A 15,088-nucleotide genomic window follows, 5' to 3' on the forward strand; every position below is an offset into this window, starting at 1 on the left:
AATCCCTATTTTGTGTGTATAGGTGTTCTGGCCTGCATACCTGTCTGTGTATTGTGTGTGTGCAGGGCTTGTGAAAGCCAAGAGAGTGTGTTGGATCCCCTGGGGATGGAGTTACAGACAGTAGTGAGTTGTCATGTGGGTGCTGGGCACAAAACCTAGGTTCTTTGGAAGAACAGCTGGTGCTTTTAACCATTGAGCAATCTCTCCAGCCCCTGCTTTTAAAATGTCATTGCATTTTACTTATTCTCTCTCTCTCTCTCTCTCTCTCTCTCTCTCTCTCTCTCTCTCTCTCTCTCTCTCTCTCTCTGTGTGTGTGTGTGTGTGTGTATGTGTGTCCATCCACCTGACTGCCATGGTGTGTGTGTGGAGGTCATAGGACAACATACGGGGGTTGGTTCTCTCCTTCAATCTGGTGTGTCCCTAGGATTGAACTAAGGTCTTCTGCTTGGTGGCAGATATCTTTACTTGTTGAACCATCTTGCTGGCCCTGAAATTTTTATTTCATGAAAACAGCCAATCTCGTAAGCACCTGTGCCTATGTTTTCCTTAACAACTTCATTGATACATAATTTACATATTTGCCATGTATTTACCCACCCTAGTATATTAGTGTGCCACAGTCGATTTTGGCACATATCCATAACCCTAAAAAAAGGCTACATTAGCCATGGTTAGCAATTCTCAATTTCTCCCCAATTTCTTGTTCCTCCCTAACATCTACTTCCTGTCTCTATAACTTTGCCTATTCTGTACACTTATGAAATCATACAATATGATTGACATTTTTCACTTAATGTACTCTCTACAAAATGTATCTGTGTTATGAAATACCATTTCTTTCCATTGGCTAAACATATTTCTTTGTGTGGTTATACCTACCTTATTTATTTATGTCTTGATAGATATTTGAATTGTTTCTACTTTCTGGCAATTACAAGCAATACTTTTACAAATAAATGTAATTACAAATAAATATCCACGCATAATTTTTTCTAAGCATATTATCAATTGTCTAAATATTTTTGAACATAAGTACTTGTGGGTACTTTTCTTTCTCCTGGACACATTATTAGGATGAAAGAGCTGAGTCAGTTGTGACTCTCTTTATCCTTTTCTGATGCATCTTGTTAGCCATGGTCAATTTAGAGTAAAGTTCAGTCTTGTTATATGTCAGTATAATAAGTGGTCCTTTTGTGATCGTTGTGGCTGGACACTGTAAAGTCTTTTAATAGCCATTAGCTAGAGCCAATGAAATTTGAGATGTGTAGCTTTTTGCTACTTGCCTTCAATCTTATTCCTTTACTAGCTAAAAGGTATGCATCCTTCTCGAAGTGAAAAGGAGAGAACTGGGCAAACTAAATATGATAACTTGAGTAATTCTTTTACAAAAATGATTCTGGAAAGTTCCTACTTGGTGTGTGATATTTTTACAATACAGGACTTTAAAAATTAAATAATGATTAATTCTTCTTTTCTTCCAGTATCTGCGACCAGCTCTTCTTAAGATTAATGAGATGTGCTACCAACTGAGTTTTATGGGACTTTGTTATATTGAAAAATTCCACACCTACACCCTGCAGGAGTTCAAGGCTGCGCAAATTGTGCGACTACAGGAGGTAATAGACACTGCCGGTCAAGTTTCGGACTCCTTTCTTCTTAGGACTTCTTAGTCTTCCTTGACTAATTATACTCACTCATGAATGTTTAGGTCACAGAGCGCCTCGATGATTTCCGCAATGAGGCGAAAGATGTGGTCAGGAGGTCGTGCCGCTTTGCCTTACGTGCTGCGGGATTTATTCCTGATGACTGTGTGTTCGAGCCCTATGAGGGTATGAAGGCTGAGAACCAACCGGGAGAGTCCAGAGGGGCAGCTGTCTAGAATACGATCTCTTCTGTACTCTCACTTCCCTTTGAGTTAAACAACTGTTCTCTTTTCATTTGTTCCAAACTCGTGCTTGTATGCATAAATTGTAAGCATAAATTCTTTCTATCTTTTTGTCGGGGGTTCAGAGTTGTTTCACAAATCAAAGGAGTTTGTTGCTTTTGTGTTTTCATTTTTTTCTTTTAATTAATATTGAAAGGTGGAATTTTTACAGAAGCTTTGTCCCTTGTATTGCCCTTAGATTACTTTAAAGTAAACATTGCAAGTTTCGTTGAAGCTCCATTTGATTTGCCAACTTATGGAGAATCTGAAAAAATGACATACACAGAACAGGCCAGCAAGAGGCATCACTGCACCAGGCTCACATGGTGAGAGCATCTTCTTCCTTTCAGGATTAGAACAGAGAATCTACACTTCTCAAGCCATGGGCTGGGGAGATGGGTCAGTGCAGAAAGGCTTTGCCCCGCAATTCTGATGTGGAAATCAGACGCAGCTTGCAAGGTCAATACGCCAGTAAGAACAGGGGCCTCCAGGCTGACAACTGCTACCAAAGAACACTGATGTGCACCATGAGTGCGGTGCTACAGGTGGGAGTCTCACATGTTACATGCACCATTTCAGCATCCCACAGGGCATGCACCATCGGAACCAAATGGCAAAGATTTCAGACTTTCCTTACAGACACAAGTTACATGCATTGTATGCATAGGATTTCCCCCTGAAGCACCCTGAGGAACTCCTGTGGCCCTTTGACCAGATGAGCTGGGTGCGTTATTCTTATCACACATCTTGTTCATCAAATAGCTTGTGGTGAAGTTAGGACCACTAGTTAAAGCAGTGTCCTGTATTTGAATATATTTATGCTTTCAGGGGAAAAAGGTCTAAGAATAATTCCAAAGTATCTCATATTTTAATATAATTCAACCACAATTCCAGGAGCCATTATGTTTTAAATCCTTGCCTCAGAGTTGCTATTGGGAGAATGCAGTAATCATGGAAAGCTGAGCATGTTTGCCTTTCTCCTCAAGCTTCATCCGTCTGAGTGACTACCTAATTCAGAACACCCTGCACGTCTTAACAGTAAACACTGCCAGCTCGCTTCTGAGTTTTCTCTCTGACAAACTAAAGCGAACGCCCTCAGCAGACATCATTCAGAAATGGATTACTGAAGAGAAGCCCGAAGGCACCGAGAAAAAGGTACATTTGGACAAAAATCACATCTCTGGGTGTTTACCAAGGAGCATCTTTAAGTTGTGATTTTTTCTGGGGTTTTCTATATTCTGGGAAAAAGAGAAATTTGCATTTGAATATTATATTGGTTACTTTTAATTGTCCAATTGACATAACCTATGATCTTTGAGGAAGGGAGACTTAATGAAGAACTATGTACGTCAGATTGGCCCTTGGGCATGTCCATATTGTTATCAGAATTATTTGGATTGTTAACTGATAAGGAAAGCCTGCCTGAGTGTGGAAGCCACCACTTCCTAGGCTTAGCCCTGGGTGATAGAAGTAGGAGTATATATACTGAGATATATAATGTATATATTTATAATTAGTAGAGAGAGTTAAAAAGCAATCAAGGATGCATTCTGCCTCTGTCCTTGACCATGGATGTGATGTGGCTAGTGGCTTCCATTGCTGCCTTGACCTCTGTTCGGTGACAGACTATATGTTGTGCCAATTCTAACTGGTCTTAATAGAAGCCCGGAGTCAGCTATTAGGAGGTGAAAGCTGAAAGAACAGAGCAGCGGAGCAGCCAACCCTAGTTCTTATCTCTATGAAATCCGCAGACAAAAGGGGCGAGATCCTGTCTCCACAAATCCTCAGACTGAATGACGTCTCTACGAAACCTCAGAGTGAATCCTGAGCTCCTGTCTCTTCCCGCCTTATATTCCTTACTCCACCCAGTCATATCACTTCCTGTCTCCACCTCCCCAGTGCTGGGATTAAAGGTGTGAGCCGCCGCCACCACCGCCCCTTGGCTCTGTTTCTCTTAGACTGATTCAAACTCAGGTGGCCTTGAACTCATAAACATCTATCTGCCTTTGTCCCTGAGTGCTGGGATTAAAGGTGTACGCCACCACTGCCTGGTTTCTAGGGCTAGCTAGTGTGACTAGTTCCACACTCTGATCTTCAGAAAGCTTTATTTGTTTCTGCACAAAGTATCACCACAACGATATCTTGGGATTGTAAGCCCAGTCTATCCTTTCTTCCCCTGTGCTGCTTTTTGTCAGGATGTTTTATGACTGCAACAGAAATTAACAAATGCATATCTGTTGCAGTATTGGTTATTATAAGGTGTGGCTTCTATCGAGTATATGAACTCCATTTCTTTTTTTAACTTTCTTTTTACTTATTCTTTGTGTCTTTCACATCATGTATTCTGATCCCACCCATCTTCTCATCACTTTGCATCCATACTCTTCCCTTGCAACCACCCCTCAAATTTACAATAAAATAAAATTTAAGAGAAAATAAAAGAAAATAGTCAGTCTCATCATGGCAGCTGTAGTGTGACACAGTATGGTGTAGGAGGGTCTTCTTCCTATGCTTTCATTGGTTGAATAAAGAGACTGCCTTGGCCTTTTGATAGGGCAGCCCTTAGGTGGGCGGAGTAGACAGAACAGAATGCTGGGAAGAAGGGAAGTGTGACAGATGCTATGCTTCTCCTGCCTAAGATGGACGCTGGTTAGACTCATGCGGGTAGGCCACAGTCAAGTGGCGATACACATTAATAGAAATGGGTCAATCGGCCGGGCGGTGGTGGCGCACGCCTTTAATCCCAGCACTCGGGAGGCAGAGGCAGGTGGATCTCTGTGAGTTCGAGACCAGCCTGGTCTACAGAGCTAGTTCCAGGACAGGCTCCAAAGCCACAGAGAAACCCTGTCTCGAAAAACCAAAAAAAAAAAAAAAGAAAAGAAATGGGTCAATCGAATATGTGAGAGTTAGCCAATAAGAGGCTAGAAATAATGGGCCAGGTAGTGTTTAAATGAGTACAGTGTCTGTGTAATTATTTCAGGGCTAAGCTAGCCGGGCGGCAGGACACAGCCCGCCACTCCTGTATACTACACAGTAAACACTTTAATACATATATCTTCAGTTGCAAGGTTCATTGTGAAGAATCATTGGTCTGGTTTGAGACCTCTGGTTTCTGCTACACTCTCGATGCTGCCTCATTTCTATTTAAAGTTGTTTTCCATGTTTGCTTGCATTTTCATTTATACAAAGAGAGATATTTTTGCATTGCTGTATTATCTTCCACTAGTTTTGTTTTTGTTCTTCCTATGGTATTTTTCCCAGAAAGACTTCCACAAGCCAAGGATCTGAATCCAGCTCATTCTGTGAACTTGAGTCCATTCACCTTTATATGTTTGCTTTCCTTTATAGCATTCTGCTAGGTAGGATCTCTTTAACAGTGTGCATGTGGTCCTTCCAGGGGGCCCCAATAATGGAAAAGCAGGAAGAAGATGAGTCTCTCATCCCCATGTTCCTCACAGAACTGATTCTGACAGTGCAGTCACTACTCTTCGAGCCGTCTTTGGAAGATTTTCTGGTGTGTATTTCATTATCTGATATCTGCTAGTAAGCAGCCTTTAAAATAATGAAGCAAGTTCCTATGGTCAGCTGATTGGTAAGACTGCAGTTAGCACATTCCCCTTGCCTTGGGACAGACCAGAGGCTTGGAAAGGCACTTTGTAGAGCGGACAATTCAGTGTGGCACAAAAAGTAGATTGATGAAAGCATCCCTCTGAGCAGAGTCTAAAACACCAGCTGTTGTAAATGCCACCTTTGAAGTCTTTTCAAAATCATGCTTTACCTTAGAAAATTCTGATTTTTGATTATTCATCGTTCTTTAACAATAGCCCACAAATTTACCAACACAAAATAATAACCATGTTTCCTCCCAGACTTGTTTTGTGTATTCTAGTATGCTGTATACCTAATTTACCATGAGGTTATATGCACTTGGACACATTTTTAAATTTGAGGTTCTAGATGTTCTCTATCCATCTTTCTTTCTTTCTTTCTTTCTTTCTTCCTTCCTTCCTTCCTTTCTTTCTTTCTTTCTTCCTTTTTTCTTTCTTCCTTCCTTTATCATTAAAATTATATCATAAACATTTATTCATTTTATTAATTGCTTTGGAAGCATCTTTGGAAAAGACTATATCATTTTTCATTATATATATATACATATCGTAATTCATAAGTCTAAAACCACCATTTTTAACATTTTCGTTTTCCCTAATTATTTTAGTTATTCAACAATGAATGTCTTTGAGCATAAATCTTTGCTTCTACGTCTAATTTTTTCTCAGCTTACATTCCTAGAATAGAAACCATTTCCAAATACCAATAAACTTCTCCAAATACCAATAAACTTCTAACCATCATTTAAAATTTCCCTGAAGGTCTATTTGGCTTTCCTCTCATGATCCTCTGGAGTTTTGTTCATATTTCAAATATGTATCTCATCACAATATGTTGTAATTATTTTGTTTTTATTTGAAACCAAGTTTCTCTGTGTAGCCCTGGCTGTCCTGGAACTCGCTCTGTAGAGCAGGCTGGCCTCAAACTCACAGAGATCCACCCACCTCTGCCTCGCAAGTGCTGGGATTAAAGGTGTGTGCCACCACTGCCCAACAGGAGTTATTCTTATATATCAGAAAAATTTAAAAACTCCATAAATGCAGTCATCTGAGCTTACATCATGTCCGTGCTTTTCTCTCTGACAGGATGGCATTTCTGGGGCAATTAACCATTTTCAAAACACCGTGTTGTCAGTTCCTAATCTGGTGCCCGACTCATACTTTGACGCCTTCACCAGCCCGTTCATTAACAAGAAGCTGGAAGAGAAGACCTGTGGCCCTGGACCGAGCCTGTCAGCAGTGTTTGAGGATGACAGAAATTTCCTCACCATCATCCTGCAAATAAAGGTAGATTTGCTTTTACTAAAACTGTTGATTATATCCCCAGTTTGTAAGAAATCAAGGAATATGTGTTCTTCCTGTCTTATCTTTGAATATTCCATTTGTAGAAACTGATAGGTAGCTAATCTCTAAATAGTAAAATCTGAAAATGATGTAGATAACATAAAGATTGTCCTGCTGGGACCAGTGAGATGTCTCAGCGGGTAAACCCATGTTTAATCCCAGGACCCCACATGATAGAAAGAGAGAACTGACTCCTACAAGCACCTTGTACTCTGACCACCGCCAGTACCTGGTGGTACCTGCCATCATACAAAATAAACAAGAGAGCAAGAAAAACATTTTGCGTATGCTGCAAAACCAATGACATGAAAAACAAAGCTTACCATGTCGGGCAGAACAGTGGCCTGCCGTTAGCAAACATTGTCATGTGTTTCTTGGGACACCTTGGGTACAATAGAGCAGAACAAGATCTGGCCAGCTGTAATTCTAATTGAAGTACTCTTTGTTAAATGTTTTGTGTGTTTTTAAGACACAATGTGATGATTTGAGGCCTGTTAGAGACTAACTGTAAAGGCTTTTTTTCATCACCCTTAAGTGCTGATGCTGACCATACGTTTAATTTACTTAGTTTGTGTATGGATGTGGTAGATGTGCACGTGAAACAGCGAGCATGGAGGCCAGAGGACAACTTGTAGGGCTGGTCCTGAAGACAGAACTCAGGTCATCAGATTTGGCAGCCTCCGGAGGACTATGTCCCTTACCCTCCTCAATTTCCTTTTCAAACATAAACTTTGCCTACTAGTCCATCATTCATTATACATCCAGCCTTATAAAACCTAAACCTAGTATGCAGTGAGTATTCCCACCCTCTCGGACGTCATACAAGCAGCACGGAGGCACAGTCAGTAAAGAGGCCGCTTGTAAACACGAGCACTGGGTTTGCAACCCACAGCATCCATGCAAAAGTGGGACATGATGGCATGCATCTGTAGCCTCAGCTGGGGATCGGGGAAAGAAGACAAGCAGGACCCTGGAGTTTACTGGCCAGCCAATCTATCAGTTGGTGAGTCCCAGGTTTAATGAGAGCTCCTGTCTCAAAAAACAAGACAAATAACAATTGAAGAAGACACTTAAGTGGCCACACAGAAAGACACACACACTGCAAGTAAATAAATAAGCAAGCAAGCAAGCAAACAGTTTTAGAAAATGAAGTGTGACAATAGTAAAGTATAATTTTTCAATAAACTCATGAGAAGAAATAATTTTTATCTGGCCAAGCTAGTCCCTTAAGAATCAAGGCTATAGAAAATCAGATTTAACAGTTTTCTCCAACGCAGTAACATGGATATATCAACCTCTCCCAGGCAGGCCTCATGTTCAGCAATAGTTGACTAACACATAACAGACTCCAGAGATTTTCTGTGTGTGCTATTATTTGGTTACATTTTGATGGAGGGGGGTATTTTTTCCTGTTTGGGTGTTGTTTTAGTTTGCTTTCTTGCTTTGAGGGATTATTGTTATGTTGGCTGTTTGTTTGTTTCTGAGAAAGAACTTGAAGTTGAGAAGGGAGGAGGAAATAATCTGGAAAGACCTGGGAGAGGTGATGAATGTGATCAAAATATAATTTAAAATAAGAAGTGTTTAAAAAAGAAAAGCAGATTTCAATGTGCAAATGCCCTGGGAATTTGTTAGCCGAAGAGGAATTCACTAGAGAAGGAGTCTCTTCTAAAGAAGGTGTGACTTTAAAGCAAATGAAACTCTGGTTAGTGTTTGCTACAACTTTGCTTGTGAATGTACACAAGCCTAAAACAAAGACAGAGATGAGGATGCAAGAGTAACACACAGCTGAGGTGTGCTCCACTAAAGGAGAAAGTGGGCGACTTTACATACCAAAGAGAACTGAGGGAAGATGGAAGGAGAAGGTTGAAGATCAATAACAAGGCCATGGGTAACAATTAAGTAGTTAGTAAAATCAAAAAAATCAAATAATGAGATTAATAAATCAGTAATTAAGTAATTGAACACAGATAACTAGAAAACATATTTTTTAAATCTGACCATATCAGCAATGCAATGAAGTAAGAGTGAGCTCTGCCCACCTCTGAAATGAGTCAGGGCTCATGTGTGATGTGAGGGCTCTACCACTGAGCTACATCTCCAGCCCTCTTTCTACTCTTGATTTTGAGATGAGGTCTCACTGAGCTACCATTGTTGGCTCCTCCCAAGGCCCAGGCAGGCCTTGAACTTGGTATCGTCTTGTTCCGGCTCCTAAGTAGCTAGGATTACAGATCTGTGGCACCAGGTCCAGTTTAAACAAAGACTTTCAATTTGGTCTACAAAGCTGCACAACCAGTGTTACCAAAGGGAACGCAGTGATTCCAAAAGGCTAAACTGGAGGGTCGCTCAGGGGTATGGAGAGCAGACAAGCCGTAAGAACGCAGAGCTTGTGGCCCTAGAGTGAAAGAGCCCCAAGACCACCGCACATTCTGTGATTTGCTAGGCGATCCCGGAGACTCCGGTACAGTTGTACACACAGCTGTGATTTAATACAGTGATAGACTGGAGAGTGAGAGCGACAAAAGGAAAGCAGCAGGAAATAAAGTCCGGGGGAACGGAGCACAAGCCCCCAGGGCGGTCTCCCAGGGGAGGTACAGAGAAAAAAGCGCTTGATCCCTTCCACAACCAGAGATGAGGAACCCCGAAACGGTGTCTAGCGGGCATGCTTAGCTTCTCAACCGGGTTCCCACTGAGTCTCACCATGAAGGCATGCTCTGCCTAGCAAGGGCCAAATTGTTAGACGCCCCCATGGGAGAGCAGATGTTCAGCATAAACCACGTTTTTCTGAATTATTCAGATATGAACCACGCTTTCCAGACAAGAGATAATGGAGCCCTTTCTGAAACCCAGGTTTTCTGATCTTGAACAAGCGCCGTCTTTGCAGGCAGACCTTTCCAAGGAGAGCAGTGTCTGGTTTGCTACAGTAACCCCGATGCCACACAGAGGACTGTTTTAAGTCAATAAGCACTAATGGAGCAAAAAAGAGTTAGCTCTTTTAAAACCCACAATTTGTGATGAAATATATAATGTATGTGTGGCAAATATGTCAGGAGAAGCTTTCATAAGACTAAGAGGCAGACTAAAACACAAATGGAACATAAATAAAAATAGTGTAAATAAAATACCTTAGCATACCATACCGTTCTCATCCAAAGGAAGACCAAATAGAAAAGAAATGAGAATGGAGAAGGTCTAACCAACACAATCAGAATGAAAAGAAATAATCCTTAAAACAAACAAGCAAAAGCCTTTAAAAAGCTTTGATATTACTATGTAGACACTGAACAAAATAAATATGTATATTTAGGGGAGGCATGTTTGCTATAATGAGCCACACATAGAAGCCTTGCCATAGGGAAAGTTGCACCTTACAAAAAGCATGGGACTCCAGTGATTTCATAAGGAAATATTATCAGTTCTCCAAAGACCATTTTGCTCTCATTCACTTCCCTGCCCCTCCCTTAAGATCTTATCCTGCCTTTTCATGGTTCCTTTTGGTTTATTACCCCTCACACACATCATAAATATGTACATATATGAAATCCAGTTTCTGCAGGTAAGAGAAACAAATGGAATTTGTCTTTCTGAGTCTGGTTTATTGAGAGTGGGGAGAACACATGTGATGTGAAAGCAGGAGGAGGGACTGTTGGGGAAGGAGGGAGATTCGTAACAGGAAAGATCAGTGTGGGAGGGGAAGTAGAATGGCACATATGTATAACACATATAATAAGACTCATTACTTTATATGACATGTAAAACAATTTCCAAGGATAAAGTACAATGCTATATAAGTTGTTCTAAAATAGAACAGAAGAGAATAGAAATGCCTAAAGGGAAAAGTCTCCACTCAGAATAATAAAAAGAAGCTAATAAATAGGGATAACCCAATAGGAAATATTAAAAACATAAAATGAACATTAAAAACTTTGAGGATTTTGTGGCAGTCACAAGCTGTAATTGAAAGAGTTTTCTTAAATGGGATGGTTCAGTGTAATAAAGACATCCTTTACTCGAAGAGGTAGGCAAACTTAATAATCAATCTGGTAAGTTAAAACCTGAAAAGAGACCAAAGGACCAATGCATCCAAATCAAAGACCCAGATATCAATCCACAAACCTATGAACACCTTATTTTTGACAAAGAAGCAAAAAACATAAAATGGAAAAAAGAAAGCATATTCAACCAATGGTACTGGCATAACTGGATATCAACATATAGAAGAAAGAAAATAGATCCATATCTATCACCATGCATAAAACACAAGTCCAAATGGATCAAAGACCTCAACATAAAGCCAACCATACTAAACCTCATAGAAGAGAAAGTGGGAAGTACAATTGAACGCATTGGCACAGGAGACCACTTCCTAAATATAACCCCACTAGCACAGATACTGATAGAAACAATTAATAAATGGGACCTCCTAAAACTGAAAAGCTTCTGTAAAGCAAAGGACACAGTCAACGAGACAAAATGGCAGCCTACGGAATGGAAAAAGATCTTCAACAATCCCACATTGGACAGAGGGCTGATCTCCAAAATATACAAAGAACTCAAGAAATTGGTCATCAAAAGAACAAATAATCCAATTTTAAAAACGGAGTACAGACCTAAACAGAGAACTCTAAACAGAGGAAACTAAAATGGCTGAAAGACACTTAAGGAAATGCTCAACATCCTTAGCCATCAGAGAGATGCAAATCAAAACAACTCTGAGATTCCATCTTACACCTGTAAGAATGGCCAAGATCAAAAACACTGATGACAAGATCAAAAACTTATGCTGGAGAGAATGTGGGGCAAAGGGAACACTCCTGGATTTCAAACTGATACAGTCCCTTTGGATTTCAGTATGGTGATTTCTCAGAAAATTAGGAAACAACCTTCCTCAAGACCCAGTAATACTACTTTTGTTTATATATCCAAAGGATGCTCAATCGCACCACAAGGATGTGTGCTCAATTATGTTCATAGCAGAATTGTTTGTCATAGCCAGAACCTGGAAACAACCTAAATGCCCTTCGACCAAAGAATGGATAAGGAAAATGTGGTACATTTACATAATGGAGTAGTACATAGCAGATAAAAATGACATCTTGAAATTTGTGGGCATATAGATGGATTTAGAAAACATCATATTGAGTGAGGTAACCCAGACACAGAAAGACAAATATCATATGTACTCATTCATAAGTGACTTTTAGACATAAAGCAAAGAAAACCAGCCAACAATTCACAATCCCAGAGAACCAAGACAACAATGAGGACCCTAAGAGAGACATACATGGATCTAATGTACATGGGAAGTAAAAAAAGACAAGATCTCTGGAGTAAATTGGGAGCATAGGGACAATGGGAGAGAGTAGGAGGGGAGGGGAGACGAAGGGAAGGGAGTGGAGAAAGATATGTATTTCGATAAAAACAATTTTAAAAAGTGAAAAAACTAAAAAGAAAAAGTCTTTGAAAGATAGTATACTTACTTAGATTAAATATAAATAGTACTCTAGTGTTAAAGGGTCTGGTTCTACCTTGTGAAGACATGTCAGATCAGTAGAATAAAACAGGAAGTCATAAAAGAAGCTCCAATGTACAATATACAGAGATTTATTAAATGCAAAGTACAGTAACAGTAGTCACTGAAGTGTATACAGACTGTTGATTAAATAAGGCTGTGACCACGGGCTAGCCATGTGAACAGCCAGGCCCGTATCCTACATTGTATATACTAACACATGAACACATGAGTCAGCTAAAATGTGTAAGTAGAAGGGGCTGTTTAGGCCGAGGAGAAGGGACTGCTGGGGGCAAAGTAAATGATATACGTGTATAAAAATACCATAATAAAAGCCATCATTTTGTATTATGAACATATACTAGTAAAACTCATTAAAAAGAGGAATTCAAGAGATCTAATGTGCCTCAGAGTGACTGAAGTTAATATTTGCGGCGCGCAACTCTGCCAGCAGAGAAGACGACCACAGCAGGATTCTTCTTGGAACGTACTTTATTGGAGCGCAGAAGACTGAAGAAGATAAGATGGAGGCGAAAAGACCCCGAGCCCGACCGCGCGGGGAATATATACAGTGCCTGGTCCGCGTATGATGTGTCATTGCTTGATTGGCTCGGCCCACACTGATGCAATTGCATGAGCAAGACGTGTGAGCAATTGATAGGTGGATTCAAACCACTCTTGGGCCGGTAGCGAGCGTGCACAGAAGTTGTTTACTACTAGGGACACTAGCAAATGGCGGCAACGGGCTTAGTGCCAGACCCTGTGAACATGACAGCTGACAGTGCCGAGGTGCGCAAAGCGCCGTGGCGCGCTACAAATATTAATATAGCATTCCCTTGAAAATTGCTAAGAGTTTGTTTTTAACTGTTCTTACCAAAAACTAGAGGAAATTTATTAGCCCAATTTAGCAAATATGCAGAACATACACAGATCAAAGCATACTTCATACCACATATATGTGCAATTTCATGTAAATTTAAAAACAAAATATTCCTTAATACACACAATCAAGGTATATAGAAGTAAAATAATATTATATAAGTAGAACAAAATGGAGTTGATTCTTCAATAATGTTGTTTATAAGAAAAGGTTATTTAACTAGGAATCAAAATATAGATGCAGATGGGCCTGGAGATATGGCTCAGTGAGTAAAAGCACTCACTGTTCTTCCAGATGATCGAAGTCAGTTCCAAGCACCCATGTATGGTTACAGTCACTTGTAACCACAGTTACAGAGGCTCCTACATGCCTCTGAAGACACCCACAGAAGCACATATGTCGTAGCAGGCTGCTTGTTTGTCGAGAAATAATTACACAGAATCCATATTATTTGCAATACTGTTTGGCCAATAGCTTAAATGTATTTCTGGCTAACTCATATCTTAAATTAACCCATCTCCATTAATCTGTGTATTACCATGAGGCTGTGGTTTACCAGGTAAAGTTCCAATGTCTGTCTCTGGCTGGGCTACATGGCTTCTCACTGACTCCGCCTTCTTTCTTCCAGCATTCAGTTTGGTTCCCTCCACCCCGCCTAGCTAAGTTCTGTCTTGCTATAGGCCAAAGCAGTTTCTTTATTCATTAACCAATAAAAAAGCAACACATAGACAGATGCACCTTCCACACCACACACACAATTTTAAAAAATAAATATTTAAAAACCCAGATACACTAATAGAACAAATTAATAAACTTGATGGCATAGATTTTTAAATGCAAGGTCAGAAATCTCAACAAATAAAAGTACATTTGTAAACTAGGAGACTCTATTTACATTGTTGGTCCCAGCTTCTTAATACTTGAAGAAATATTGACCTGGGAGACAGGGAAGAGACAGCAACCAGGAGGGAACATGATCAAAGTATAAGGCAGAAATTTTACCAAAAGATGTCAACTAACCAGAGACATTCTACATCACCCGTCTGCTGAATGCAAATTCAAAGAAAACTGGAACAGCATTTTTCAAATAATATGTTAGCAAAACTTTAAAACGTGTTAAAACATTCCATGGGCTAACCTGTGGGGAAACAGATACTCCACATTTAACTGTGGGAATGCAAAGAGTAAAGGAGAATTTGCATTACGTGAAAAAAAAAACTGTATGTGCGTTTTCTTTTTGGTTTGACAATGCCACCTTTAAAGTCATACCCTGAAAACACATAATAAGTGATAGAAAAAAAAGAGGTTACTTTTAGCATGTTGCATCTGACTGTACTGGAAGCTCTCAAAATACCCATCCCTGGGAGGATGGTTGAATAAGCTATGTACATCCACTCAGAAGAAGGGTGAGTAGCCATCACAAGAATCAGAAAGACAGCTGTTAACTATACGGAGTGACTTGTGAGCAAGGAAAGAGACAATGAGTTTCCGTCATCTCTCCTTTATGTCATATAAACTTGAGGCTAAGGAAACGAGCTCTGCTTCAGGGATCATAGGCATGGTTTGGACAGGGTGAGGATGGTGGGGCTGGAGTGAGAACAGTAGGGAGAGACGCTCTTGTGAGTGTGCTTTAGTATAGCTCTAAACCAGCCAACAGTGGAGCGTGAAACCCTGAAATAAATACAAACAAAAAACAAATGAAGCCAAGTCAATTTCAAATGAGCAACATAACCACACTGAAGAATGGCAAGATGAGAAATAAAGCAAGTACATTAGTAGTAGAAGAAGCAGAAGTATTACTATTACTATTATTATTATTATTA

At 40.1% G+C, this 15,088-nt stretch overlaps 1 protein-coding gene across 1 annotated transcript in view; it reads left to right on the top strand.

The window, feature by feature from the left end:
• Dnah6 (dynein axonemal heavy chain 6) overlaps window positions 1-15,088 on the top strand; it is a 194,201-nt gene that overhangs the window by 14,884 nt on the left and 164,229 nt on the right. The window contains exons 5-10 of the mRNA XM_057768879.1: window positions 1,482-1,616; window positions 1,709-1,829; window positions 2,124-2,250; window positions 2,911-3,079; window positions 5,322-5,438; window positions 6,619-6,819. Of these exons, the coding sequence (XP_057624862.1) occupies window positions 1,482-1,616; window positions 1,709-1,829; window positions 2,124-2,250; window positions 2,911-3,079; window positions 5,322-5,438; window positions 6,619-6,819 (870 nt within the window). The remainder of the gene's footprint in view (window positions 1-1,481; window positions 1,617-1,708; window positions 1,830-2,123; window positions 2,251-2,910; window positions 3,080-5,321; window positions 5,439-6,618; window positions 6,820-15,088) is intronic.

Source organism: Chionomys nivalis, chromosome 1 (genome assembly GCF_950005125.1).
Source record: "Chionomys nivalis chromosome 1, mChiNiv1.1, whole genome shotgun sequence".
Classification (NCBI taxonomy): Eukaryota; Metazoa; Chordata; class Mammalia; order Rodentia; family Cricetidae; genus Chionomys; species Chionomys nivalis.